Source organism: Callorhinus ursinus, unplaced genomic scaffold (genome assembly GCF_003265705.2).
Source record: "Callorhinus ursinus isolate GAN/ISIS: 27379988/994484 unplaced genomic scaffold, GSC_fseal_2.0 scaffold26, whole genome shotgun sequence".
Taxonomy (NCBI): Eukaryota; Metazoa; Chordata; class Mammalia; order Carnivora; family Otariidae; genus Callorhinus; species Callorhinus ursinus.
The window spans coordinates 23749010-23776235 of NW_027397088.1; the positions used below are offsets into that span (position 1 = coordinate 23749010).

Sequence of the window (27226 nt, forward strand, 5' to 3'; positions counted from 1 at the left end):
CTGTTCCTGCGCTGAAAGGGGGCTTGCAGAGGGCACAAGATAGAGAGAAGGGGCAGCCGGCATCAGGACTTCCCTAGACCTTAGGCACCTTGGCCTTTGTAGGCCCCTTCCTTCCTAAAAATAAAAAAAAATAAGATTTTACATCTCTGTTGACCTAAGTATTCATCTATTTATATTCAACCTAAAAGGTTTTTTTTCTGATTTTTAAAAGAAATTACACAGTTTTGTGTGCCACTAAAAGTACTATGGACCCTAGGCAGAGCGCCTACTGGAGAAGTCACCTGGAAAAGGAAGTGAATACTGTTTGAAACAGAACCTTAGGAAGACAAGCGGACTGATACTGGATCAAGAGAGGCTGCCACGGTTGTGCCAACAGTAGGGCTCCCTCTGCAGGCAGCAGGTAGAAAGACGCCAGGTCCCGGGACGCCAGGGATACCCACCGGGCAGCAGTCTCCCCTCCAGGACCTCCTCTCTTCCCCCAATTCCTCCAGTAGAATACAGACAGAAACAGCGAATACACGCGCGCACACACGCACACACACACACACACACACAGACTAAACTCTGCTGTTCCCACTTCTGCTAGATGTGACTCACTCAGGACTGAGCGACGCCGACTCATTAAAAAAAAAACAAAGCCAAAATTTAAAGGTACTGCCTCCGCATTCTGCAAATAAGAACCCAACGTCCCAGAGAAAGTGGAAGAGCCCACAGGCTCCAGAAAAGACAGCAAGAGACTCAACGCAGTAGAAATGGAGAAGCAGAGATATGCTGAGACTAGTGCTTCTAAATCAATGCATAGAAATGGGCTTCACTCGAACCCACAGATTCAGAAGATGGCCCTGCTAAATTTCTCTTTGTATCCTCGTTAAAGCTGAGGCTTCCTTCCTTTTTTTTTTTTTTTTTTTTAATATTTTATTTTTTTTATCTGATAGATAGACAGCGAGAGCGGGAACACAAGCAGGGGGAGTGGGAGAGGGAGAAGCAGGCTTCCCACCAAGCAGGGAGCCCGATGCGGGGTTCGATCCCAGGACCCTGGGATCATGACCTGAGCCGAAGGCAGACGCTTAACGACTGAGCCACCCAGGTGCCCCTGAGGCTTCCTTCCTGCTTCCAGATTCTTAGGCTCATGTCTACTTGTAATGATACCTCGCTTGATTCAATTCTGACACATGGTCCCACTGACCAGTTGGAGGCCTAACTTTCATCTTAACTAGTGGCTTGTCCTAGGGCAGCTACTAGGACTTTGAACGTTGTGCTGAATTTAATGTAGCAACTCTGCTAAGCCATTAATTATGTTATCTCACTACAAACGAGAGAACTTTCTACAAGAAAAGAACTGAGCGTAATTTGTTGAAGGTCACACACAGCTTGTCGACGACAGATTCTGAGTTTGGGGCCAAGTCGGTCTCTCTCTGAAAGCACTGTGACACATGAGGGGGACCCGCTGCTCCCAATGAATGGAGGGAATAGGTAAACACACACCCAGAAAACCATCCAGGCGGCAGGGAGCCACACTTGCCCCTTGCAGAGAACCCTCAGCCTAGATCCCGAGTGCACGGGAGCTGAGGCGATGGAGAGCGGGGACCATGCCCTTGGCGGTTGGGGCACCACCAGCGCATCTATGGACCCAGGACAATTCCAATGGCGGGGGATGCAGGTGGGGGGAGGGGATGGATCGCGGAGGAGGCGGTTGTCCTGCAGTAGCTAGGGAGCTAAGGAATCATTACACAGGAGCGCTCGAGGCTGGTAAGGGGAGGCCCGCAGGTGCATCTCCCGGAAGCCCTCCCAGGTCTGGCGGAGAGCGAAGCCGCACGCCGCGGAGGACCAGGTGCGGCGCCAAGGACGCGGGAGAGGGCGCTGCTCCGCGTCCCCGAGGCCCCGAGGCCCCGGCGCGTCCCCGCCGCCGCCGCCCCGACCCTTGCACTCGGGCGCGCGCTCGCTTGCCTGCTTCCTGCCGCCGCCTCCCGGGCCATGGCGACTTGTCTGCGGCTGCGGAGCTGCCCGGCCGCACGCCTCCCGCCGGCGCCCGCCGCCCGCGGCCTGCGGCCCCGCTGCTCGGCGCAGCCCCGCCGCTCTGCCGGGGGCCTGGCGGGCCTGTCCGCGGCGCTGCTTCGCACCGACCGCTTCGTGGACGGCCGCTGGCTCCCGGCCGCCGCCGCCTTCCCGGTGCACGACCCGGCCAGCGGCGCCGAGCTGGGCTTGGTGGCCGACTGCGGGGTGCCCGAGACCCGCGCCGCGGTGCGCGCCGCCTACGAGGCCTTCTGCAGCTGGAGGGACGTCTCGGCCAAGGTGAGCGCGCTCGGGGGCCCCGGGTTGCCCCATAGAGAAACCAGCCGCGTCGCCTCCCCCTCCCCGATTCATCGGGATTCACCAGGCAGAAAGTCATAGAAACAAGGACAGAGGGGAGCCACAAGTAAGTTTGGAGCGTCGGCTTGGTCCCAAGCACTGTGCCAGGGGCTAGGGACAGGCGCCGCCCTCCAGCCTCTGAAATTGTCCCGTAGGGGAGGCGGAAGCCTTAGGTGTAACATGAGATTACCAGCGAGCCGAGGGCATGGTGAGCAGGTAGAGGGGCCTGAGCATGGGGCGCCGGCGCGCGCACAGGGGGCTCTCCGTGGCCGCTACAGTTCAACACAGGAAGGCTAGTCGGGAAATCGGGCTCTCTGCAGGCAGCCAGACCATTCTCCAGGTTTGGCCTGAATAGAAACACTGCTGTTCACTAACATGTCCTTGGCTTGTAGATGGCCGTCTGCGCACGACCTTCCCTCTGCATTTTCCGGTGTCCTAACCTCTCCTCGTAAAGACACCAGTCATACTGGATTAAGACCCGCATCTATGACCACGTTTAACCTTAATAACCTCTTTCACGACCCTGTTCAGAGATACAGGGGGTTAGGACTTCAACCTGTGAATGGGGGGGACTTGGGGCACAATTCTGCCCACACATCAGGGTCGCCTCACTGAGGACCGGGGCTGCAAAGATTAAAGGAGGGACGGGAACTCGGCTGGAGCAGAATTCTTGAGTCAGGAGCATGCCTGACCCGTTTGTAGAACAGCCAGGAGGCCGGGGCAGCTCTGAAGGCTGTCGTAACAGGGGACGGAGGGGCTGGATCCAGTGGGGTGTGCAGCCATCCTAAGGACGGGGGTTTTACCTTGAGGGAGGCGGGGCACCACTCCAGGGCTTCGAGCAGAGCTGTGACCAGGTTTGCGGTGGGAAGGGGTGCTCTGGCCCCAGCGTGGAGAACAGGCGGAAGGAGGGACACGGTGGGGGCAGAGGCCTGTTGGGGGCTGCTGGTGGAGGCTGAGGCGAGAGGGGACGGCGGCTTGAACCAGGGCGCTCTGCAGGATCTGTTGTGACCAGAGCCTCAGCTGGAGGCCCTGGTGATGTTGGGGCACGAGCGAAAGAGGGGTCAGCCAGGACCCCAGGCTTCCAGCCAGAGCACTGGGAAGGAAGGAGTAACCACTAACCACCAGCTGAGACACAGTAGGGGAGCAGAGACTGGGTGTTACAGGCTTCCGGGAAGCTCTTCTCGCCCAGTCTCAGCTTCGAGACTGGTTGTTCAGAGCCCCAGGGCTGGTGCTGGGACCGCTCACGGCCGCCGTCAGCTTGTGGTCACGTCACCCACCTGACATCCATGCCCCTGTAGTGTGAACGTGGCAGTGTCCGCTTGTCCTGCAGGAGCTTGAGTCTTCTCAAGAGAACCTTTCTTCTTGGAAGGCTTGTGGAGCGTCTTGCTGAGGAAGTGGGGCTTGGCTGGCCCAAGGAAGGCAGGTCTCCCTCTGCAGGGAGGAGTGGTGGGGCTGTGACGCAGCTCCTGTATAAGGCAGCCCTGACCCACCCCTCTTGCCCCCAGGCCTGTCTGTCCGCCCTGCCCACCCCCATCCTCGAGGTCTGGCTCACCTGATGCTTCTGCCATTGGGCCCCGCTGTCCTCCCCTCTCTGAACGGTGGCATGGGTCCGTGCGCCTTGGCTTGCCCTTCCGGGTGACATTGTTTGCGTTGCCTCACGTCTTTTCACGTGTTTTAGGACCTCCTGTTTCCCACCTTGTGAACTCCTGCAGGATCTCAGGGGAAATGGGAGCCAGATCCTTACGGCTCTGTGAGCTAACGCATTAGTCACTTATGGCGGCTGTAACAAATTAAGGCAAATCAGTAACACGACAGCCCAAATCTATTCTCTCACTGTTCTGGCGGTCAGAAGTCCCAAGTGTGCTGGCAGGACTGTGTTCCTTCAGCAACCGCTTGGGGCTTCCTTCCCAGCGTCTAGAGGCCACCCCCACCTCACTCCAGCCTCCGCTTCTGGTACCACACCACCTTGTGTGCCTCGGCCCCTCCTGCTTCCCTCTTAAGTGAGCCTTGTGGTTCCATTGGGGGCCCACCTGGATGCCCTCCTCGCCTCGGGATCCTTTACCCGATCACATCTGCAAAATCCCTTCGCCGTGAGAGGGAACAGATTCGCAGGTTCCAGGGGTTAGGATGAGGCCATCTCTGAGGGCTGTTAGGGTGCCGCCACAGCTGAGTACTGTTCTTGGCGTGTTCCAGGTGCTTTATCTAGTGCTTTCAGTGGCTCTCTGAAGTAGAGACTTGATCCACGGTACGGATGAGGAGCGTGGCTTAGATGGGCTCCGAGGCCACCTCCCACCACACATCCCTGCTCGGGTGGGACGCGAGCCTCCCTGTTGGAGACCGGCACACTCTCACAGCTCCTCACAAAGATCGCAGTGGTGTCCGGGGGCTGCCATCACGAACTACCACAAACCTGATGGTTTAAACAACAGAAACATATTGCCCCAGCTCTGCAGGCTCGAAATCCCAAGTCAAGGGCTGGTTCCTTCCGAGGGCTCTGAGGGACGGATCTGCCCCAGACCTCTGTCCTTGACTTGCAGGTGGTATCTCCCCTGTGCCCCACCATATCATCTTCCCTCTGTGCATTCCTGTTTCTGTGTCCAAAGTCCCCCTTTTTACATGGAGCCCCCTTTTATATGTTGGAGTAGGGCACACCCTAATTTTAGATTAACAAAACTTTTAAAAAGTTTTAACTTTGAATTTATTAAAAATTGAACGTCACTGTAACTTGCTTGCCTCGGTCACATCTGTAAAGACCCTGTCACTGTCTGAGGTACTGAGGGCTGGAACGGCAGCACGTCTGTTTGGGGCACACACCATTAACCCACGACACGGGCTGTGCATCCTGAGGGTGGCCCGTTGCCTCCCCTGGCTTCCGAGGTTCGGCCTGGGCGTGTGTTTTCCGCCAGCAAGCCGAATCTCCTTTGCATTCCTGCAGTTCTCACGCCGTTCCGTGTCTCTCATCGCCTCTCAGGCGAAGCATGGACTCTGTCGAGCAGGCCCTGGGCTCAGATCTTGGATTTCTTTCTCCAGGCCAGGCCCCCTAGAGCGCAGTCTTTTGTCTCTCCCCGAGAATAAGCACTGGCCTGGAACCATCAGATTCCCCCCTGCTCGTGCACAGGGCGAGCGTGCAACCAGAGCTGTGTGTGGTGAAGTTACTCGTCTTTGTGCTGTTCAACCCAAGTCTTTTTCTCTTTTACAACTTATGACTCAATACAACCCTTAGATGCAGCTTGAAATGGAATCTTCCTTATTGCTTATCAAAGAAAGCTCTGCACACCTGAAACTAACATTGTGTTATATATATGTCACTTAGGCATCGTTTTAAAAAAGAAGAAGACAGGTCAGTGTGTGTTTCCCCGAGCGTGAGACCGCACAGCAACCGTTTGAGGACATGGAAGGTTATTTTGTATTTCTATTGCTCTTTTTCTTTCCTTCCCAGGAGAGGAGTTCATTACTTCGGAAATGGTACGACTTAATGATACAAAATAAGGATGACCTTGCCAAGATTATTACAGCTGAAAGTGTAAGTTCAGGGCCCTAACCTGCTCCCCTAAGAAGCTGTCCCACAGTGCTCAGGCTCAAGCCCGGGCAAGCCTGCAGCTAAAGAAAATGGGAATTCCTTGCCTAATGGTCAGCTATCCACTAAGTATTGTGCCAGGCCTCACATTTGCTAGAACAGTTTGTATGTTCTACCCTTGAATAATATACGAGAAACATAGATGGAGCTGGAGCCTGTTATACTAAGTGAAATAAGTCATTCTGAGGAAGACAGATACCGTATGATTTCACTCATACGTGGGCTTTAAGAAACAGAAAAAAAAGACAAAGAGACAGACTCTTACATACAGAGAACAGCCTGGTGGTTGCCAGAGGGGAGGTGGGCGGGGGGTGGGGGGACAGTAATAATAATCCTGGAGAAATAGATTTTGAGTGGAATTATGTGAATAATGCTTTGCCACCATTCCAGATTTTTTCTCTCTGATTGGTGTGGTTGGCTTTCTTCACACTGTGTATGTTTAGTTTTTTTTTTTAAGATTTTAATTATTTATTTGAGAGAGAGAGAGAGCGCGCATGAGAGGGGGGAGGGTCAGAGGGAGAAGCAGACTCCCCGCCGAGCAGGGAGCCCGATGTGGGACTCGATCCCGGGACTCCAGGATCCTGACCTGAGCCGGAGGCAGTCGCTCAACCAACTGAGCCACCCAGGCGCATACACACTGTGTATTGCCTAAAAACGTGCCAGAAGTTTCTCCATGGCTGTAATCATGGCTTCACAGCAGGGTCCCAACACTGAGAAGGTGTCCGAGGAGAAACAAGTGCGAAGTCGCCCTTCTAGCTGCCGGGGGTGCAGGCGGATTGTGGCCTGGCTTCCCGTCTCCACCTTTCTCGTTCTGCCTTCTGGGACGCCCGCTGGGGTCGCGCATTTCGCAGCGGCCCTGGGGGTTTGGTAACGGGAGAGCGTCTGCTCTGCGGGCCGCCTGGCGGAGTCATGCCGTTGTCGTGAGACGCAGCGAACGTGTCCTTTTCTGATCCAGGGGAAGCCACTGAAGGAGGCACAGGGGGAGGTGGTCTATGCCGCCCTTTTCCTGGAGTGGTTCTCAGAGGAAGCCCGCCGCATCTATGGAGACGTCATCCGCCCCCCCGCAAGAGACAGGCGGGCCCTGGTCCTCAAGCAGCCCGTTGGGGTGGCGGCAGTCATCACCCCGGTACGAGGTCGGGCAGGACGGGCGAGGTCCCGGGGTGGGAGATGGGGCGGGACTGGGACGACACCGCCTTCTTCCTTGCGAGGAGGTGTGCTCCCCGCCGCCGGCTCCGTGCGTCCCCGGTCCCGCGGAGACTGTGTGCCGCTCCTCTGTGACACCCAGGTGCGGGGTGGCGAGGGGGAATGCCTGTTGGGTAACTCCTGCAGAGGCGGACAACCCACAGCAGGACAGGGGGCTTTTCTGACGGGGCATAAAGGCTTCTTCTAGGCTGGGCCTAGCACGTCGGAAGGAAAAGATCTTTTTTTTTTTTTTTTTTTAAGACTTAAGCTGTGACACATTTAAGGTGCCACGGCGTAGGGAAAATTTTATGCTCAGTTTACGATTATCATCCGCAGCCAAGTATTAGTGTGCCGACCAGCAGGCACTGGGCCGGGTTCTGCAGGTGAAAAGGTTTCCAGAGTATGGGTCTGCCTGGGTGGGGATGCGGCCCCCCGGGGGGCGTCCCGCGCTCTCCTGGTGACCTGCCTTGTGTGGCCGCGGTCCACGAGGTCCCCCATCAACTCCTCTCGGGTGACCGCTGGTGTCAAGGCTGCTGATGTGTCCTGGCCCGGCAGACGTACACAGACACCCCCTTAGCCTAGCCTGACCAGGTGTGCCTCGGAGCTCCCTGTTCCCCAGCTGCCTGAGCTTGGGCGAGGTACTTAGCTGCTCTCAGTTTCCCCAGGGTAATGCCCTCATTATTCCCCGGTGTATAATACCGCAGCGGGCTGGGATGAGGATTCCATTAATTATCATTTAGAAGTGCTTCCTAGCACAGAATGAGCACTAGACAAGGATTTGTCAAAATAAAAAAAAAAATGCTGTTAGTATAGGTATGGAGATAGCTACAGATATCTATCCATAAATAGAGAAGGAAGTCACAAATCATCTGCCATTTTCAAAATTACCTTGGCTAATATTTTCTCCCAAAGGGTCAGCGAAACTACGGCTTTCAGGCCTAATCCAGCCTGCTGCCTATATTTGTAAATAAAGTTTTATTGGGACCCAGCCATAGCCATTCCTGTACGTACTGGCTGTACCTGCCTCCACATTAGAACCACGGAGTCGTTGGGGCAGAAACTGTACATCCCACAGAGCCTAAATATTTACCATCTGGCCCTTTACAGAAAAAGTTTGCCAACTCCCAGTGAGGATAATCTTGCACTGTTTCAGATTCTGGAAAGGTTTCCTGTCTTTACGAGCCTATGCCTCCAGAGTCGCTGAGTTGAGAGGCGTCAGGTGTTCTGAGAGCTCACCTGAGCAAGAGCCAGAGAACCGCTTTGAGAGTCCGTGTGTGCAATGGAATTGTTGACTGACTTCCTGACCTGCCTTGTTTTGAACCCTGGGGCAGTCCATCCTGTCTCATACTTTCTCTGCTCTTCTGACCCCAGTGGAATTTCCCCAGTGCCATGATCACCCGGAAGGTGGGGGCCGCCCTGGCAGCCGGCTGCACCGTGGTGGTGAAACCCGCTGAACACACACCCTTCTCTGCCCTGGCCCTGGCCGAGGTGAGCCTCTCCCCCATGTTTGTGCATAGCTGACAAAGTCCAAGCGGGGATTATTTATCCAGGGCAGAAAGAAACTGATTCGAAGCCTCCTTCTTTGGCTGCATCTCATGCTGGATGTGTTATGTTTTAATTTCCTAACAATTATTCTATTTTAAGTCAGATATTTTATTACTTTAAGTAGGCTCCACACCCAGCGTGGAGCCCAACGCGGGGCTTGAACTCACGACCGTGAGATCAAGAGCGGATGTTCAACTGACTGAGCCCCCCAGGTGCCCCTAAGTCAGATGTTTTAGGAAAAAAAACAATGGATGGGGGACTTCCTGACATCTGTAGACAATGTATATTTTAGGCTGCCCTAAAAATAGTACCTGTCCGTCACTTTTATTAAGTAGGCAGGCAGATGACAAAATGTGAGCATTTCTCACATTTTAGGGAACCTCTTCTTTACCTCTCCCTTCTCCAGTTCAGTCAACATTCAGTCAGGTCTCGCCATTCCCCTGTTTAAAACCCTCCGATGGCTTCTCATGTCCCTCAGAGTGAAGCCCAGACTTCCTACAGTGGTCTCCAAGGCCCTATGAGATGCCACCCCCAAGCCCCAATCTCCCCTCTGCCCTTACCTTACCTGTCACTCCAAAAGCCCGCACCCCTCAGCTCTGGCCACTCTGGCCCCTTGTGCTCCTCAGACCACACCAGGCTCACCCCGACTCAGCTCTATACCTGCCTTTTCTTCTTCCGGAAAGTTCCTCCCCAGATGCCACCTTTCCAGGGAGGCCCTGCTGGCCCCCCGTTGGAAAATCACAGCCTTGGACTCCCGTGCTCCTGATCCTTTCTCTGCTTTGTTCTTCTTCCCGTAGCTCCATGCCACCTGACATGCTGGCTGTCTCACGGACACGAGCACGTCAGCTCCGCGGAGACGGGGACTCGCCTCTGTTTTGTTCACTGCTGAATGCCAGAACCTTCTATGGTGCCTGGGCCCAGGAGGCCCTCAGGAAATGTTCGCGGCAGGGAGGGATTCTGAGCCGTGAGAGCCACACTGAGTGTGGGGGTCCGTTTCTGGCCTCGTCACCTGCACTCTTCCTGGGCCGCGAGTCCTCCTCCTTGTGCCGCTGTCTTTGGCCCTGTGGTCAGCTGGAGAAGCTTCTAGAAGGCAGCGGCAGTTGCCACGTTTGCTGTTCAGGGCTGTCAGGGACCGGGTGCAGCTCCAGACCTTCAGGGCACTTCCCCCAACGGCATCTTATTTCAGAGGCAAATTGGATATTTTAGTCCTATGGAAACGTTAACCAAATGGAAGCCTTCTTTTAGATGAGCTGTTATGGTTTTCCTTGAAATGATTCTTAAATCTGCAGGACGTGTGTAAGTGAACTTACTACTAGGCTCCTCAGGCGTGCACAGAGTTAGCGGTGTGCTTTTACAAGTGACAGTATTCAGAGCCCACACCGATCTATGACCAGCAGACCCCTCCTGCTTAAGAAATTTATTTGGAAACACATCTGTGTTGATCGGAAAGGCTCAGGAGCACACTTTTTTAAAAAACCTCATAAACCTCATCCAGACTTCGTCAGACATCGGTTCGGTCTCCTGTGTCCTTTAATCGGGAGACGCATATATAGCCAGTTGTCTCTTGTCATGACGTTGGCCGGGCTGCTGGTCAGTGCTGCTCATTTCTTTTCTTTTCTTTCTTTTTTTTTTTTTTAAGGATTTTATTTTTAAGGAATCTCTATACCAAACGTGGGGCTGCCTGCTTTTCATTTCTGAACTTAGTTTTTCCTTGCATTTCTAATTCTTCCCAGTGTTCCCTTACCTCATTTCCAGAATTTCTTTAATTCTGATTCATGTTGTTCTTTTGTATCTTGATACTTTTTTTTCCTTCATTGTCAGTTACCGCTTTGATCTGTTTTGTGGGCATGTCTTCTGGGAATGCTTTTGCTGTCCACGGGGATGCTTTCTGCTCTTTAGTCTCTTATTTTCTTCTAATAATGTTGGATTTGATTTGGGTATTTTTCTGAGCATTTACTTCATTTTTATACGAAGTTAGTTTTCCTAAGCTTTAAGCAGGAGGCCTGATTCTCTAACTTCACAGGTGTCTTTTGTTTTCCCGCCCTGAGATTTCCGGGCTCCATTCCCTTCCCCGCTTGACCCGAGCCTGCTGCGCCTCCTTTATCACCTGCTCTTGCACTGGGGAGTCCCAGCGCTGTCCCGGGAGCACCGGTGGGCTGTTCTCCAGCTGCGTCCATCAGACAGCTTCCTTCTGCGGCTCCTCCTGCTGGTGCTGACGCTCCCAGCTGTCACTGGCATGTCCGCACCCACGGGTCAGGCAAAAAAGCAGGTTGCCAAACCCTCCGTGTTGTGAAATTTCCTGGGGGAGGGCTGCCTGGCTCCTTATCTCGATGGTCTGGCCGGCCCAAGCCTTTGCCCGAGATAGGCATCTTTGAAACGGGTGCCTGGGCGGTCAGACCTTAAGTCAGCCCTGCGGAGCAGTAAGAAACGACTGTCCTGGACACGCGCTACATCCAGTCTTGGAAGTGCTGCCTCTGATGCTGTGGTTTGGCTCTGTGATTGCCCTCTCTGTGTTTAGGAGGGGATTCGGAGAGAGTGCAACACTCCGCTCTTCCCGCCATCTTCCCAGAACCCCAGGCGGATTTGTGCAGGGGTCACAGTTAGGGAGATTCAGAAGTTACTGTGATTCCAGAAGTGCCTGATCCAAAGAGGGCCGCGGCGGGTCAGTGTGCTGGGCCCCATACTCCGTGGCGCGTGGCGTGGGCACCAGCCCCTCGCGAGGCCTCCCGTTCCTCACCACTGCCCTGGGGGGTCCCCCGCAGGACAGCCTGCCCACTGCCCCCCCCTCACAGGAGGTGCCCCGGGAGTGCTCCCCTGCGCCCTCTCCCTTTGCTTCTTCTACAGGTGAACCCAAAACTTCTGGAACTCTCCCTGGATTTTTCTCAGGAAAGAAATCCAAGGGTTTTTTGTTTTGTTATTTTTTAAAACAAAGTGGCATTAAAAATTAATTAAAATAAATTTAAAAAAGAGTGGCATTAAAACAAGGCTATAAAATATTTACATGTGTGAGAACACATTTTAAATCACTTTAGCATGAATAAGGATCTTATTTCAGTTCCAAATATATTCTTATTCTGTCCCAAAGCCAGCTTAGTTGTTTTTTTTCTTCCCCCATTACGTTCTGGATTAAAACCTCTATTTCTCTTTTTCTGTTTTTCCAGTTTGATCATTTGCTGCCCCCTGTTTGCTGTTTCTCTTTATAGCTTGCAAACCAGGCTGGAATTCCCCCAGGTGTGTACAATGTTATTCCCTGCTCTAGAAAGAAGGCGAAAGAAGTAGGGGAAGCGCTTTGTACTGATCCTCTTGTGTCCAAAATTTCCTTTACTGGCTCGACAGCGACCGGAAAGGTACGTGACCTAGTCTCAAAGAAAACAGATGTCATTCTAATATTTTCTCTCTCTAGAGTAGGAAAATACTAGTTCATCTTTAGCACCCTTCCTAGGGAGATTTGCAGTGGAGGGTTAAGAGGTCTGTAGGATAAAGTAATGTCTGATCACCGTCCAGAGACATTTTGGATGGTGTCCCTTACCGTGACAGGACAGAGGTCCTCTCGGACAATAAGGCGTTGGGGTAACCAGAGTTCCCATTATTTGTTGCATGTGAAGTGGCTGAAGGCTCTCCATTGTATCTCCTCAGTTCTGGAATGCACATTTCTTTCATAATCTAGAATTAAAGGTTCCAGAAACATAAAACTGATGTTAAAATGGACGTCTTAGAACTGAACCAAAATTGTATTTAGTATAAAGGTACTTACAGAAACAGAAAGGTCTTTTTGTTGCCTTAAAAAGCTTTATAATTGTGCATTGAGTTAGCCATTCTATTTCAACAAATTTATACTGAGAGAATAATTGCAGCGTTATTTTGAATAGCAAGGAATTGGAAGCCTAAGTTTCCCACAGATGGGGGCTGAATAAATAAATTTATGGAACAGCCATGCAATGGAATTTAGGCTGGCATCTAAAGAAATGTTCTAGAAACACGTGTGCTACCATGAGAGAATCTTCACGGTATAGTGTTACCCTGAAGGAAGAAGGTATAAGGTGTTATGAATGTGTTAAGGTGTTCCAGATATGTGGTTAATTGGGAAGATAAAGCAGGTTACAGAACTTTATAAATCTACCATTCTGTTTTCTTAAAAAAAAAAAAATGCATCTATATGAAGCTGTGTATGTGGCCAAATTCTGGAGCAATATACTTTAAAATTTTATCAGTGGTAAGCTAAGGGTATGGGATTCTGGGTGATTTTATTATCTTCCCTATGTTATGATTAAGCCTATTATATAATTTTTAATAGGTAGCACATTTACATGGTGCAAGAAGCAAGGCAGTATAAACATTCTTACATTCAGAAGGCTCGTGCCTGCCCCTGACTCCCTCCCTTCTGTCCATGTAACTACTGTGAATTTCTTGTAGCCTTCCTACTGTGTCTTTATCATATACAAATATATGTTCTTATGCAAACGGTCGTCCTGGAGACACTGCTGTGCCCCTGGCTCTTGCCCTGCTGGGTAAGTGTTTGAAACAAAGGCTTACCGGTCCCAATCCTGGTCCGGCGCTCACAGAGTCTGTCATCTGCCCACAGATACTGCTGCACCACGCGGCAGGCTCCGTGAAAAGGGTCTCCATGGAGCTGGGCGGCCACGCCCCATTCATCGTATTTGACAGTGCCAACGTGGACCAGGCTGTAGCAGGGGCCATGGCATCCAAATTTAGGAACTCTGGACAGGTGAGTCCTGCAGTGTTTTTCAGGGCGTGCGTGGGTGTGTGTGTGTGCACGCGCATGTGCCTGTGTTTCACAGAGATCTTACTGCCTAACTCACCTCCTGGAAGGAAACTTGCAGGTTCCTTCCACCATCCGTCCTTTACTCCCTTTCAGCACGTATTTGGTAAGGGCTCTTTTTAGGGCAGCTGTTCTCAGCTCAGAGTGTCCAAAGAGAAATAAGGTGTAATCCCTGGCTTCGAGCAATTTCCTGAACAGCAGATGTTTTTTAATCACATTGTTCTCTTCATCTTCCTCCTCTTTGAATCTGGTTATTTTCATAGTTTTCCCCTCACTGGGCTTCTCTCTACTGAACAGATAAAATCATCTCCTCAGATACAAAACAGCCCAAACAGCTAGGATCTGAGGCCCACAGTCTTAAGGAAGAGAAGGTAGGAAAATGTTGAGATTGTTCTTGAAAAACTCAAAATGCCATTGCCTGGGTCTCACTGTCCCTGATGGAGGGGGCCTGATGGGCACACGGTACAGCGTACCCAGGGGGTGTCCAGGTTGTCATCGGGAGAGTGGTGGCTCAAGGCCACCCCTCCACAGGAAATCCTGGCTGAGCACATCTGGCACGACCTTCGAAGTGACCTGATATAGACCTCACATTTTACAGACGAGGAAATGGAACTCTGGAGACACTGGTTGATTTGAAGTCCTAGACCCTTGGGTTGCAGTCCCAACTCAGTGGACTGAGGGTCTCGTCTCCCAGTTTCTCTCCAAGCTGTTGCCAGGAACCTGGCATCTTACAAAATATTCTTAAGTACTTTGTTTCAGAGTACCATCAGTAAGTGGTTTTAAATGCATTCCAGAGACAATAAAAACTCCTGAAAGGTAATATTGTGGGGAAAAAAGGTGAAATGTTGTACTCTATATCAAGTAGTTTTTATCCTTGTATTGACCTTCAGTGATTAATTTCTCCCCTTTTATATAATCTTAAATAAGCTTGGTTGTTTCAGAAATACCTTTGTTTCCTTTTAGAAATGTAAAATGCTAATGGGTGTAACCTTCAGAGTCTCACTCATAAAGCTACAACTTTGAGGTATATTGCTTGAAGCCAATAAAAATGCATAGGACAAAAATTATATCTAGATCTATTTCCCTATAGTTTCTACTAGAAAAATACACGATTAAGAAAAAAGACGAGAAGAAAATCTGTCAGTGATAACTGCATTTCCTATAACATGGTTATATTTTATAATTTAAAAATATTAGGTCTAGGAGTGCCTGGGTGGCTCATTTGGTTGAGTGACCAGCTCTTGATTTTGGTTCAGGTCATGATCTCAGGGTCCTGGGATCGAGCCCCATGTCAGGCTCTGCACTTAGCAGGGAGTCTGCTTAAGGACTTTTTCTCTCTCCCTCTCCCTCTGCCTCTCCCCCTGCTCACACATGGTCTCTCTCTTAGAAAAAACATAAACAAGGGTCTTTTCAATAATTTAGGCTGACATGGAAGAATGGTCTTGTGTCCATTTTCAAAATGTCAGATTCAGCCAAACTCTGAACAGTTTCATAAGCTAATGGATATAAGTCAGCCTTTGACTGCCTTCCATCCTGCCCCTGCTCTGTCATTGCAGCATCACTGTCTCTCACGGAGTTACAGGTTTTTTTATGCTCTTTTCTTCTTTCCCTATTTGTTTTATAGTGGCTTACTTAAGCCATTGGAAAAAAGCTTGGGTCAGGTGGCTTTCTCTTTTTTGCACAGATATGTGTACTTGCTTACTTGTTTAACCACAAGGTGTGGCAGATATGGAGGTTGGAGAAGGATGCGCACTTACTTAGTGCGTTTATCTTCAGGGCCCCACCCACACGGGGAGGGACATGGCAGATTGGACACAGGACGGGAGCCACCTGGGGAAGTGTTTTCATATTCAGAGGTAGCAGCAGTCACACATTTATTGGTTGGGTCAACAGCTTCTGACAAACTGTCCGGTGAGTTTGGGGTTTTTTTATTTTTTTATTTTTCCCTGTCTAGACTTGTGTTTGCTCAAACCGTTTCTTGGTGCAAAGGGGTATCCATGATTCCTTTGTGAAGAAATTTGCTGAGGCAATTAAAACAAACCTGCGTGTGGGTAATGGATTTGAGGAAAGAACTACTCAAGGCCCATTAATTGATGAAAAGGCAGTAGAAAAGGTAAGTTCGTTTGATTTTTTGTTAAAGTAAATTTCATGGTTTTGATATCAAAGGCTTAACTAGCAGAAAACACTTTGGTAAAGTGCCCAGCAAGGCTGTTTTGGAAATAATGGAGAAATCAGGAAAAAGTGAATTTCTGCCCATAAGTATAAGTCAGGTGGCTTCATCTGTCCGTAAGGTTTTCCAGCTCCGGCATTACAGTGCCCATGAGATCTGTCACTTTAGATCTTCTACTGCCCTCCCTAAATTTTCTCTGATCGTGGTGATAATTTTATCCCTAGCTGCCCTAGGAATTAGGATCTTGAAAGACAAAGTTCTTTAATTTTTTGAACATCCAAAAGGAAAGGAAGACTGGTTTTGTTTGCAAAATCATGTATGTTTCAGCTGAAATGCTGGCTTCTCCATTGACAAAAAAAAAACACATGCCCTTCCAGAAGAGTCCTCCCTCCCTGGTAGGGAGATATGGAATAGCAGGAGCCACGCCCGGGATTTACAGACGGCAAGAAGGGGAAATGGCTTTTAGGAAGGATCTCTTTGTTTATAGAAAGTCACAGTCTAGATAGACCACTAGCTGGTTGTCCTTGTTGTTTTAAAACATAATCTCCTGTTTTAAAACATAATCCTTTTTAAGAAAATGTGGTGTTTACACACACACACACACACACACACACACACACACACTGGAATATTATGCAGCAATAAAAAAGAATGAAATCTTGCATTTGCAATAACACGGATGGCTCTAGAGGATAACGTGAAGTACGTCAGTCAGAGAAAGACAAATACCATATGATTTCACTCATATGTGGAATTTAAGAAACAGAAAAAAGATACACAACAAAAAAATCAGACTCAATGCTAGAGAACTAACTGGTGGTCAGCAGAGGGGAGGAGGGTGAGGAGAGGGGAGAAATAGCCGAAGCGGATTAAGAGCGCACTTACTGTGGTGAGCACGAGTAATGTATGGAGTTGTTGAATCGCTATGTTGTACACCTGAAACTAACAAGGCACTGATGTTAACTGTACTGGAATTGAATAAATAAAGGGGGGGGGAGATCCCATAATCCTTTTTAGATTGCTTACAAGGAACGTTCTTAGAATATGAACATCCAAAACAAAAAAACAAAAAAAAAGGGAACATCTCATATGTTCCTGAGGTATATCTCTACTAGTGAAAAGGATTTTAATGAAATCATTTAAAGCAGACTGAGGTTGGAGGCTGGGTTGTATGTGGGGAAAGAAGGGTGACACAGCCAGCCTCCTGGGTGTCACCTGAGGAACCAAAATTAAGTTAGAGCCAGGTCAGCACCCACCTGGGCTCCTGCTGTTCATCGGCCGCCTGAGGACCAAGACCCCAGGGCTTCCCGGCCTCAGTGGGCAGTCAGGTCAGCCTCAGCCAGTGGGAGCCAGGGGAAGCATCGAGGTTTGACAGAGCTCTGTATTCTTGCCTTGGGATTGCCCTAATAGAGAACATGCATTAAAGTGTCCATTAAAGTGCGCCAGCTTCAAGAGTGAGGGTGTGTGTACCGGAGCCAGGCTCCCCTGCCTTTGCCCCTTGGGGAAGGGGGCTGTCCCTGAAGTGAAGCCTGCCAAATCAGAATAAACCTGAGCTTGCCGTTGCCCCTCTTGTTCAGGGGAGAGATTGGAAACCACAGAGCCCACCCATGTCACCCACTTAAGTTAACCAAGCCAGCCCTTCACGAGGAAGGTGAGCAACCAGCAATCATGATAACTGTAGGGCAGACCCTCAGTGCATAAGAGGAACAGTCAACTCTCAAGGAAGAGGACGAGTCTGGGAACAGAAAGGAATTTTCTTAGAATTGAATAGCATTCTCCCTGTGTTTTCAGCAGATTGCACATCTATAAAACAAAAGCAGGTTCTGTGAAAATGAGGCAATGAGAACAAGAAAGGTTTTAGAAATGAAACACATGATGGTCAAATCTTTTTAAAAAAATCAGTAGATGAAGATGGAAGAATCAAGAAGAGCTCTTGGAATTTAAAGCAAAAGACAGATGAAAAATACGATAGAAATTTGAAAAAAAATGAATTAATCTGAGGTGAGGGGATATACATTTTAGCAACAGGCACTCCAGAAAGAACTGAGAGGGGGATAGTAGCATTATCAAGTCAATAACATGAAAACTCAGAGCCAGGGGAAATGATGCTTCACATGGAAAGACTTTACCAACCACCTAGTGGAATGAAAGGAAAAAGCCCCAGATACATTCTGCTAAAACATGGAATGTCAGGAACATAGAAGATCCTAAACGCTTCCAGAGAGTGGGGGTCAGCTACCTGCCCAGGAGTGAGAACTATCTCTGAACATGACTTGCATCAACAACGCTAGAAATAGCTATGTGTACTCAAGAGTTCTGAAGCAAAATGATTTCGGATCACCATTCCGTCCCCAGCCAACACAAGGTAAGACATCAGACATGTGTTGTCGGAAAACTCGGGAAGTAGGCGTTTTCAGTGTGCCTTTCTCAAAACAGCCACTTGAGGAGAATGTAATAGAACAGAATGAAAGTCAGGAGGACAGCATGGCGCCCAAGAACCTGGAGCTAACTCAAGAGTGCAAAGAACAAATCCCAGGAAGACCGCAGAGTGTCAGGCCCAGAAGGACATCAGGCCATACTAGACCCTTCAACAAATTACAGGATCAGACAGCGGAAGATCTAAGGGCAGGGGGAGGTGGCACTTGCACACGCCACGTGCCCTCTTCCTGCCTCTGTGTCTCTGCATATTTGGTTCTTTCTACCTGGAAGGAACCAGGGCACATCGTTCTCAACCTATTTTTTAAGAAAAAGAAAGAAAAAAACCGTTCCCTGCAGATTTAACACTCTTAAGAGATTGTATCATCTCCACAGTTATCTGCAAGCCAGCTCTCCCGGGGTCCTCTTTTCCTCTTCACACAGGTAGAGAAACACGTGAGTGACGCGGTTTCCAAAGGGGCCACCATTGTGACCGGCGGGAAGCGACACCAACTTGGAAAAAATTTCTTCGAGCCTACCCTGCTCAGCAATGTCACCAGGGACATGCTCTGCTCTCACGAAGAGACGTTTGGGCCTCTGGCGCCAGTGATCAAGTAAGATCGCCCCACCGGCAGGAAGATGGGAGAGGATCAGGGCAGAAGAGGGACACCTGGGCAGTTGGAGCACTGTGGTGAGGCCCCGGGTGGGGGGGGGGGAGCTGCAGAGCAGAGCTCCGTTGTTTCAGCCGGAGAGCCAAGTCCAGTTCAGGGTTCTGAAAAAAAAAAAAAAAAGTGTTTTTATCATAGACCCCTAAATTCACCAGATTCTTTCCTTTGCCTTCTTACTTCTTGCTTTCGCTGGTCCATCTTCTCAGGGGAGCACGTCCTCAAAGAGTTCTTTCAAGGGAGTCAGTGGGAAGTGAACTTGCTGTGCTCCTAGGTGATGTTTTGTTTTTTTTTTTAAGATTTTATCTATTTATTTGAGAGAGAGAGAGAATGAGAGATAGAAAGCACGAGAGGGAAGAGGGTCAGAGGGAGAAGCAGACTCCCTGCCGAGCAGGAAGCCCGATGTGGGACTCGATCCCGGGACTCCCAGGATCATGACCTGAGCCGAAGGCAGTTGCTTAACCAACTGAGCCACCCAGGCGCCCTCTTAGGTGATGTTTTATCTCACTTTCAAAGGTCAGTAATAACTCACCTGGCTAGAATTCTAGGCTCGGCACCGTGAAGATACCACTAATTGTCTATTTGTTTCTGGGGTTGTAACCGAGAAAGCTGGTGCCTGGCTCTTGTAGGGACCTGCTTTTCCTCTTGGAGGCTGTTAGGATTTCTCACGGGTCTTTGACATCCTTGTCTTACCAGTGAGGCCCATCGGGAGCTTCTCCACGCTGTGGTCCTAACAACTTCCTTTAATATCCGAGGTGTCTGCCTAGTCCTGGGAAATTCTTGGTCATTGTTTCTCCAGATATTTCTCTCCCCCATCCATTCTTTAACGGCCTCCTAGGAAGACTGTGGTAGTGCCACACCCGCGTCACCCCCTGCTTCTCTTCACGCCTGTGTTCATCGCACATCTTCATCCATTCCCGAGGCCTCCTAAGACACTCGGTCCCCTCCACCTGCCGGTGGAGTCCTGCGTTCCTCAGATACCCAGCGCTGTGCTACCCAGCCCATCCACCGCGTGTCTCGGTTACTCTTCCATCCCTGATGTCTCCAGTTCATTCTTCCTCATCATGGAGTCTTCCCGCTTCATTATTCTCCCTTACGTTGCCGTGGATGCTTATCCGTTTCTTACATTTTATTCTGTTGCTCGGTTTCCACCTCCTATGGTGTAGGTCGTTCTGTAGGTCATGCTTCTCCTCAGAGCTCCTCAAATGTCTTGTCGTTTTCTCTGTGAACTTGTCTGTAACTTTTTGAACACTTAGTGTCTGCCTCGGAGTTGTGGTAAAAAGCTTAGGCCTTAGTCTGGGCTGCTTCTGATACATCTGAGCCTCAGGAAGGAAGCTTCTAGTATGAAATCCAGTCTCAACATGACTGCCTGTGCCCCAGGTATTTTTGGCTTCCTGGGGTATTTTGTGGTTACCTCTGGAGTAACAAGAGGGGTTCAAGGGAAGAGGCCTCTGGTTCATGCTGTTGCCTACACTCGTTTTGGGTGACTCACCAGGCCAGCTGGGCTCGAGTTCTGCCTGGGCCCCACCACCCTGAGCTGGCCCTGCTGCTTTCCTGCTTATAGGCATGTACCACTGGTCCAGGGACCCGGGTCTGTAGGTAACAGGACCTGAATCCATAGGCACAGGGCGGCGGCGTGGGGGGGCCCAGGTGCAGCCCCTCCCCCCCTCTTCCGCAGGCTCCATAGCACCCCAGCCCTTCCCAGCCCTCCATGGGTGGCCCCTAGCTCTCTCCCACTTGAGGCCATCATTCCCTCAGGATTCAGCCACCTTCTCGGCCCCCAGAAGTGTCTTGTGTTTTTGGTCTTAGTTGCTGGTTGAGGGTTTTTGAGCTAAGATTCTTTCTCTCTCCTCCGGCATCTCCAGCATCAGGTTCCCAGGGAGAGCTGGTCCCTGGCGCTACCCGTGCCATCTTGTCTGGGACAGAAGTCTCTCTTATCATATACTTTCCTGGCTTTGTTACTATCTTGCCAATGAAATTTACATATTAATCCATCATTGGGGAAATGGACCACTTGAAGAACTTTTGTCTTAATAAAAATTTTTTTACCTAGAATGTGAACTTGACATTTCCAGGGAGCCTAGAGGATGCAGTCAGTGGTGAGGAATGCAGGCTTTGGAGTTGAACTGGGTGTAGATTTAGGCTTTGCTGCTTCCTACCTGTGTACCCGTGGACAGATTAACTTCTCTAGTCCCAGGGTCCTCGCATGGGAAAGGAACAGACCTAGTACCTGCTTCGCAGAGTAGTGACACAGGTTCAGTTACATGATGTGCATAAAGCACGGAGCACGGTGCCTGATAGCATCATGGTTGTTGTTACATAATCGAAGCGTTAGGGCTGGGAGGGGGACAAGTTGTTGCTAGCGGGCTCCGGTCTTACCACACCTCTCCTCTGGGTACAGTGGTGAGCACACAGCTCCAGGGTGTGCAGGAAGGTGAAAATCCTCAGGGATGCCATAGTCAGTGATGTGATGACTCTGTTTCTGAGGGGTAAGTGGGAACATCAGCTGCGCGCTATTTTTCTGTTCTCCGGCGGGCAGAACGGCTTGCTGTCTACCAGTCGGCAAGCCTAGGAGATACAGCTGCGCATCCTCGGGGCAAGTGATCCTCCTGGGGTCCCCCTCCTTGATCTCTCCCCAGAGCCCTCTTCTCACCCACCCTTCCTCTTGTGTGGACGGGGCCCAAGGCGACCCCGCTGGCTCTGCCCGGTGCCTTTAGAGATGGCTGCCACCCGGGGCCAGCAGATCTCAGAATTTAAGAATGGGGGGCTGAGAGCCCTCTGCCCCAGAAGAACGCTCCTCACATCTTGTTCCAGAGGTGAAGTGGTAAAGCTGGAAGGGACTGCAGAGGGCTTTGGAACGACCACTCCTCATTTCAGGCAGGAGCAGGGCCCGGCGCCGGCCCCCTCCCGGTGCCTTTCTAGTAACGTTACGCCTGCTTCCACGTGGGTGCTGGTTGTGCTAGTCTCAGTACGTAGCAGAGCGGTTATCCTTTTGGAAGGCACTCGGTCTGACATTCTGGATGCACTGCATCCCACCGGCCTGCCTGCCTCCTGTTCTCTGGGAAGAGAGGGGCCAGCGTGTGGAGCACTGGGGCTGTTTTCTTCTGTGCCCTGCCCTGGGGTCTCTATGCAAAACTGCCATTTACCCCCTGCCATTATTTGGGAAGCCAATCGGGAGAAAAGACAGCGGGTTTTCCTTACGCTCACCGACAGATTTTGCTGACCACGCATTCCACTTTGGCAGGTTCGACACAGAGGAAGAGGCTGTGGCCATCGCTAACGCGGCCGAGGTGGGGCTGGCAGGTAGGCGGTCCTCCTCACTCGGCGCCATGCTCACCGTTTCTCAAGCTGGTGCCACGCTTGCCTTTGAAACATCACCCTGGGTTTTGAGAAGGAGATGCCATTGGGGTGTATGTTTTGTTACTTTCCGGGGCACAAGTGGGTTTGTGCAAGTTCGTGGCCTGCCGCCTGGTCCTTCTGCGTTTGGGAGCTCCCTGCAGAGAGCGGAGGGAGTGCGGGAGAAGAGGGGGGGCAGCATGGGGGGCAGCCCACACCCCACAAGTGCCGCGTCCTCCGAGGCTTCCTGCCTGCAGATGCTGAGTCTGCCTTCTTCCATTCTACCTGGCTCCCGGCAGCCTGAACCAGACGGAGGGCAGCGGCAGAGTGTCAGGGGCGGTGAAAGAGGCAATGGGCGTGTGTGCAGACAGAGCCTGAGTGGTCACCGTCCCTTTAGTTTGGAGATGGTCAGGGCGGCCGCAGCACGTGCCCCATTACCCTGACATCATTACATGCACACACATGTACCCGACAAATCGACGTCAGTGCCCGCAGTGAGGGGAGTGCTGAGGAGGATACAGAAAAGGCCATGGCTCCGCAGAGGCTGCCCCTCTGGGTGTAAGAGAAGTATTTATAACAGGAGGAAGGACGCACACACCGTGGAGGCCCTTCCCCCACGCCGCCTGCAGAGAGTTATCCTAAGGCTTGGGTGAGAGGTGTGCGGGAGCGCCTCTGGGACACAGCGTCGTGCCCCTTCCCGTCGTGGTGGGACGAGGGGAACTGCACCCTGCATTAGGTCAGCAGCGACGGGCGGCGTTCTGATCATGCAGGGGTGGGAGGAGAGAGATTCTGGGCAGACGGGGCCTGGGGAGTTGAGAAGGAAGGAAGGGTAAGGACGGGGCGGCTGGTGACTGGCGGGATGGGAGGTAACGCTCAGAATGCTGCCCGAGTCCGCACCGGGGAGGGTTCGAGGACCCGCGAAGATTTAACCTTATTTTGTAAACAGCAGGGAGTCACCGGAGGGTGGGGCAAACGGCACGAGGAGAGGCCCACAGCGGGCGCCGAGGTGTGCGGGAGCCTGGGCCGCGCGCGGCAGGATGTGGGGAGGTTCCGGCTGCGGCCCTGGGGGGCGGTGGAGCGAGCCCCCGCGAGAGTGGGACAGAAGCCGAATGACGGTGTCCCACAGGTCGGTGATGAAGCATGGACAGGACCCGCGTGGGGCCCCTGTGGGAGCGGGGGGACTCCAGGCCTGTGGCGAGACACGCCGTCGCTGGTGGTATCCTCGGCTTCAGACATGAGGCCTTTCACGACTGTCCCACATGCTGTGCGTGTCCTTACCCCCGTGGCAGGTTATTTCTACTCTCAAGACCCGGCCCAGATCTGGAGAGTGGCAGAGCGGCTGGAAGTCGGTATGGTCGGCGTCAACGAGGGACTGATATCCTCTGTGGAGTGCCCTTTCGGTGGCGTGAAGCAGTCTGGCCTCGGGCGAGAGGGGTCCAAGTATGGCATTGATGAGTATCTGGAACTCAAATACGTGTGTTTCGGAGGCTTGTAGGATTCGTTAGTTCTTTAAAAAAATAAAAAGGGAAGCTTACTTACACATATGGGGACCTGCCATCCATTATTTTAAGTGAACGAATAGGTTATTGGAATTAGGAATTTTTAAGAACTCACCGAGTGCTCACCATCTCAAGCAGAGGTTGGGAACCCCCCCTCCCCTTACCTGACCAGGGACCAGCAGATGCCGCGTGCCTGTGGCAGCCACAGTCTCCCCAGGAACCTGCACGGCCCCGGGGTTGGGGGGACATCCCAAAGGCTCCATCACTGTCTGGGCACCTGGGCGGCGGCACAGCCATTCCCCCCCGTGGCTCCGAGCCCCAACCAGAGGTCTGCAGGGAAGAACCCTGAGCACGACGAGCGGGCACACCATCCCCGGCCCTCCGCCGGCTCAGCACTGCAGAGCCTGCCAGGTGTTTGGAGGTGTTGCCGCACAGGCTGAATCGATCAGTTTTCAAGATCTCCGAAACAGTCCCAAATTGCCTGTGTTTCTGTGAGGAATGAAGGAGCACCTTTCCCTTTTCCTGGACCTTTACTTTTTTTTTAGTTTATTTTTTTAGTCATCTCTACACCCAACATGGGGCTCGAACTCATGACCCCGAGATCAAGAGTCACGCACTCCACCGACTGAACCAGTCCAGTTCCCCTGGACCATTTTTTAAGTTGAAGGCTTCACCGTCCTAAATTTATTACTTAAAGGTGATGTTTTCATTTTCGTCCTGCATTCCACTTCATTGTGTTTCCTTTAGGAAATGAGCCTAAGCATAAAGCAAAGCCCCTCCCCTTGTTGGCTGTGGACGGCAGCTCCGTGCCCCTGTAGTAGCCTTGTTCAGTGGACCTGCCGTTCAGCACCCGTTCCTCCCGCAGACTGGAGATTCCGTATATGCCTCACTTAGCTCAATGGGCTCTTGTGAGCCTGACAGAAAGCGAAATACTTGCCAAAACAGAAAAAAAGAAAAGGAAGAAAATCTGGTATAAGTACAGGAGCTATTAATACTAGTAGCAACAAAGCCCCCCTTGGGCATCCAGCTGGTGAGGAAGGCGGGTGCCCACCTGCTCTCCCCCCCTGGGACGAAGCGGTTGTCACCTGCAGCCTGCTCTTCCTGCCCTCATGGGGTGCTGCACTCCTTCGCCTCCAGAAGAACAAACACAGTCTCTTGAGAGGAAAACCAATTCCCATAATGGCCAATTCACCTAATGGAAGAGGCAGGAGACCTTGAATGTCAAGCACCCTTTATCCAATAAGAGTTTTTACGGTTCGTTATTTAAAGCAAAAAATGACCGGTGTCTCCTATCTCTCTGAAAGAGGAACTCTGATTCAGAAAATCTAGGCTTTTCTGGACATGTCTCCCATCTGTACTCAGACACTGAGGAAAAGGAATCAAGGCTGTTCCTGACTGAGTAAGCGGAGATAAAGCTCTTTCCTTTTCCACTCTCTCTGTGTGTGGAATCCACTGACATTCCGGGGATATTCTGGGTAGTGGAAGGAGAGCCTGAGGGCAGTTCCTGCCACCCCCTGGGACTTAGCATTCTTCCCTACGCCCCTGGGGAGCCAAGGTTAAGTCACTAGCAGTCTGGAATGCCCGTGGGCACAGAGGAACTCACCTCCGATCCTGGAGCTACCTTCTGTTAGCCTGGATCGAACCAGCTGTATCCCGATACCCACAGAAGAAATGAGCTGACATCCACCTCCTGGTGACATATCTCACCTACACCCTGTTAGGAATCACATATGCAGCATATTGTCAGTTTATTTCTTTTTGTTTTTATAGTTTTCGGTGGTTTTCTACATTCTAATTACTGAAGATTTGGATGTGTCCATCTGGTTTCTCTTAATAAACATGCTATAACATCATTTGTTAGAAGTGTGGAACACTGAAGCTGGGAGGCGTTAGGAGAATACATTCGCGTATGTGGGTAACTTTGTAAGCCAGTGGATTCCTTGGCTGGGTGGCAGATTTGAGTTTTCTTGTCTGTTTGGCTCACCCGGTACATAAATTCAGATCCAGAGACTCACTGCAATATCTTCGATTAATTTTGTATTTAAAATGATTTGAGACGGAAATAGGTTACTGTTTAGTAAAACTGTTGTGGGTTGTGGGAAGAAAGAAAAGTGTCTCTAACTGAACATTTCAGGGGGTTATTTCTCAATAAGGTAATCCTATGTGATTGGGTTGCCAGGGGTTGGCAAACTACAGCCCACAAGCCAAATCTGGCCTGCAGCCTGTTTCTGTGCAGCCCAGAGCATTAAGAATGGTTTTGTATTTCCAAATGATTGGAAGGGGGGTCAAAAGGGTATTTCATAACACAAAATTACAGGAAATTCAGATTTCAGATTCCATCAGTGAAAGTTCATTGAAACACAGCCATGCCCATTCATTTAACATTGGATCCACGGCTACTTTCTAGGTAGAGCTGAGTACTGGCAACATGGACTCAGTATGGCCTGCAAAGCCTACAGTATTGGCTCTGACTGAAAAAGTTTGCCAACCCCTGATCTAGAGCTACTGATGCTGAGGGAGATACTGATCTTCCTGCATTTATCAGGCATTTTATTTCACTGAACACCCTGTGTAAAAAGTACTTTTCTGGGCATTGCTCCAACGAGTTCTCACCAAGATCTTGCTGCAGCAATGATCGTAGGACTCAGATGAAATTACCCGGATAACAAGACTGTGTTGGCCTAGAGAAAACTTCTCAATTTACTTTTCCCAGCTAGGCAGGGTTTTGCATTGAAATAGCTTATCTGAATCTGTTGTATTTATCCCTTTGAGTGGCTTTCAAACATGATTTTATGTCAAGTGTTGTATTCTTTTCTCCTTTATTCTTATGGAAAGACTTCATGAAAATAAACATCAGAAGCACAATGCAAATAAATCTGATTTTACTGTTATACTGTTAACTTTAGATTGTGCCACAGGCCTGCCTTCTCAGAAGGCTGGAACCCAGCGTTTTAATTATTCATGTGCAGCTATGTTAGATAGCATTTTACTTGAGTAATATTTATGCTGTGATTTTTGTGTGTGTGCTGTGTTTTGTAGGATAAAACTTGGGAATAAGTAGTGGGAAGTGTGGAAACATTTTGTTTTTTAAATGTGCACAGAACTCATTTTTCCAGTTTTTGATAACTGTTGTACGTGTATCAGTGCTCGTCAGCAGAGCTGTGTGTAATTAATAAATGTTGCGTTAACAGAATTTCCTGTTTCTGTGTTAAGGTTTCTGGTTGTGGTTATCGCCAGTTCATCATTTCAGTTTATATTGGATATTATTAGACCAGTTCAGATATGTATGAAGAATAGCAGTATGCCATCGCAAAATATGCTGCTTTGATGTAACAATTATTGTGAGCTGAAGATGTCTTAAAAGAAGCAGATACCAGAAAAGCTGTCTGCCCTCCTATTTTCTTAAAAGCAGGACCTAAGTTTACAAAGGTGCCCCCACCCCTGCAGTAGGAAGGATAAAGGTTGATCCCCAGAGACAACTCTAGATCCTGTCGGCCTGGAAAGGGCACCAAAGGAATCTACGTAACAAATTTTACCAACTAGCTTTTGTCTCTACCCTTGAAAGCCTACAACTGCTTTCCTCTGTCCTGTCATTTCTCCACAAATGTATTGCTTTTTGTTGAGGATGCTATGTAAGCCAGAGTTTTAAGCCACCTCTTTCGAGTTCCTCATTCTTCCCTGGGTATCTCCCATGTATACATGAGGCAT

At 50.4% G+C, this 27226-nt stretch overlaps 1 protein-coding gene across 2 annotated transcripts; it reads left to right on the forward strand.

Annotated features, from left to right (window-relative positions):
* Positions 1–1936: 1936 nt before the first annotated feature.
* On the forward strand, positions 1937–26711 carry ALDH5A1 (aldehyde dehydrogenase 5 family member A1). Of its 2 annotated transcripts, XM_025891010.2 has the most exons (10): positions 1940–2292; positions 5789–5872; positions 6882–7052; positions 8480–8596; positions 11857–12000; positions 13236–13379; positions 15388–15546; positions 18463–18632; positions 21928–21986; positions 23309–26711. In XM_025891010.2, exons 1-10 carry the CDS (start codon positions 1975–1977, stop codon positions 23512–23514), a joined length of 1572 nt encoding a protein of 523 aa, XP_025746795.2. In that variant the 5' UTR covers positions 1940–1974; the 3' UTR covers positions 23515–26711. The 2 variants fall into 2 exon arrangements, with proteins under 2 accessions (XP_073733736.1, XP_025746795.2); XM_073877635.1 differs by lacking the exon at positions 8480–8596 and having other exon boundaries at positions 1937–2292.
* Positions 26712–27226: the final 515 nt, after the last annotated feature.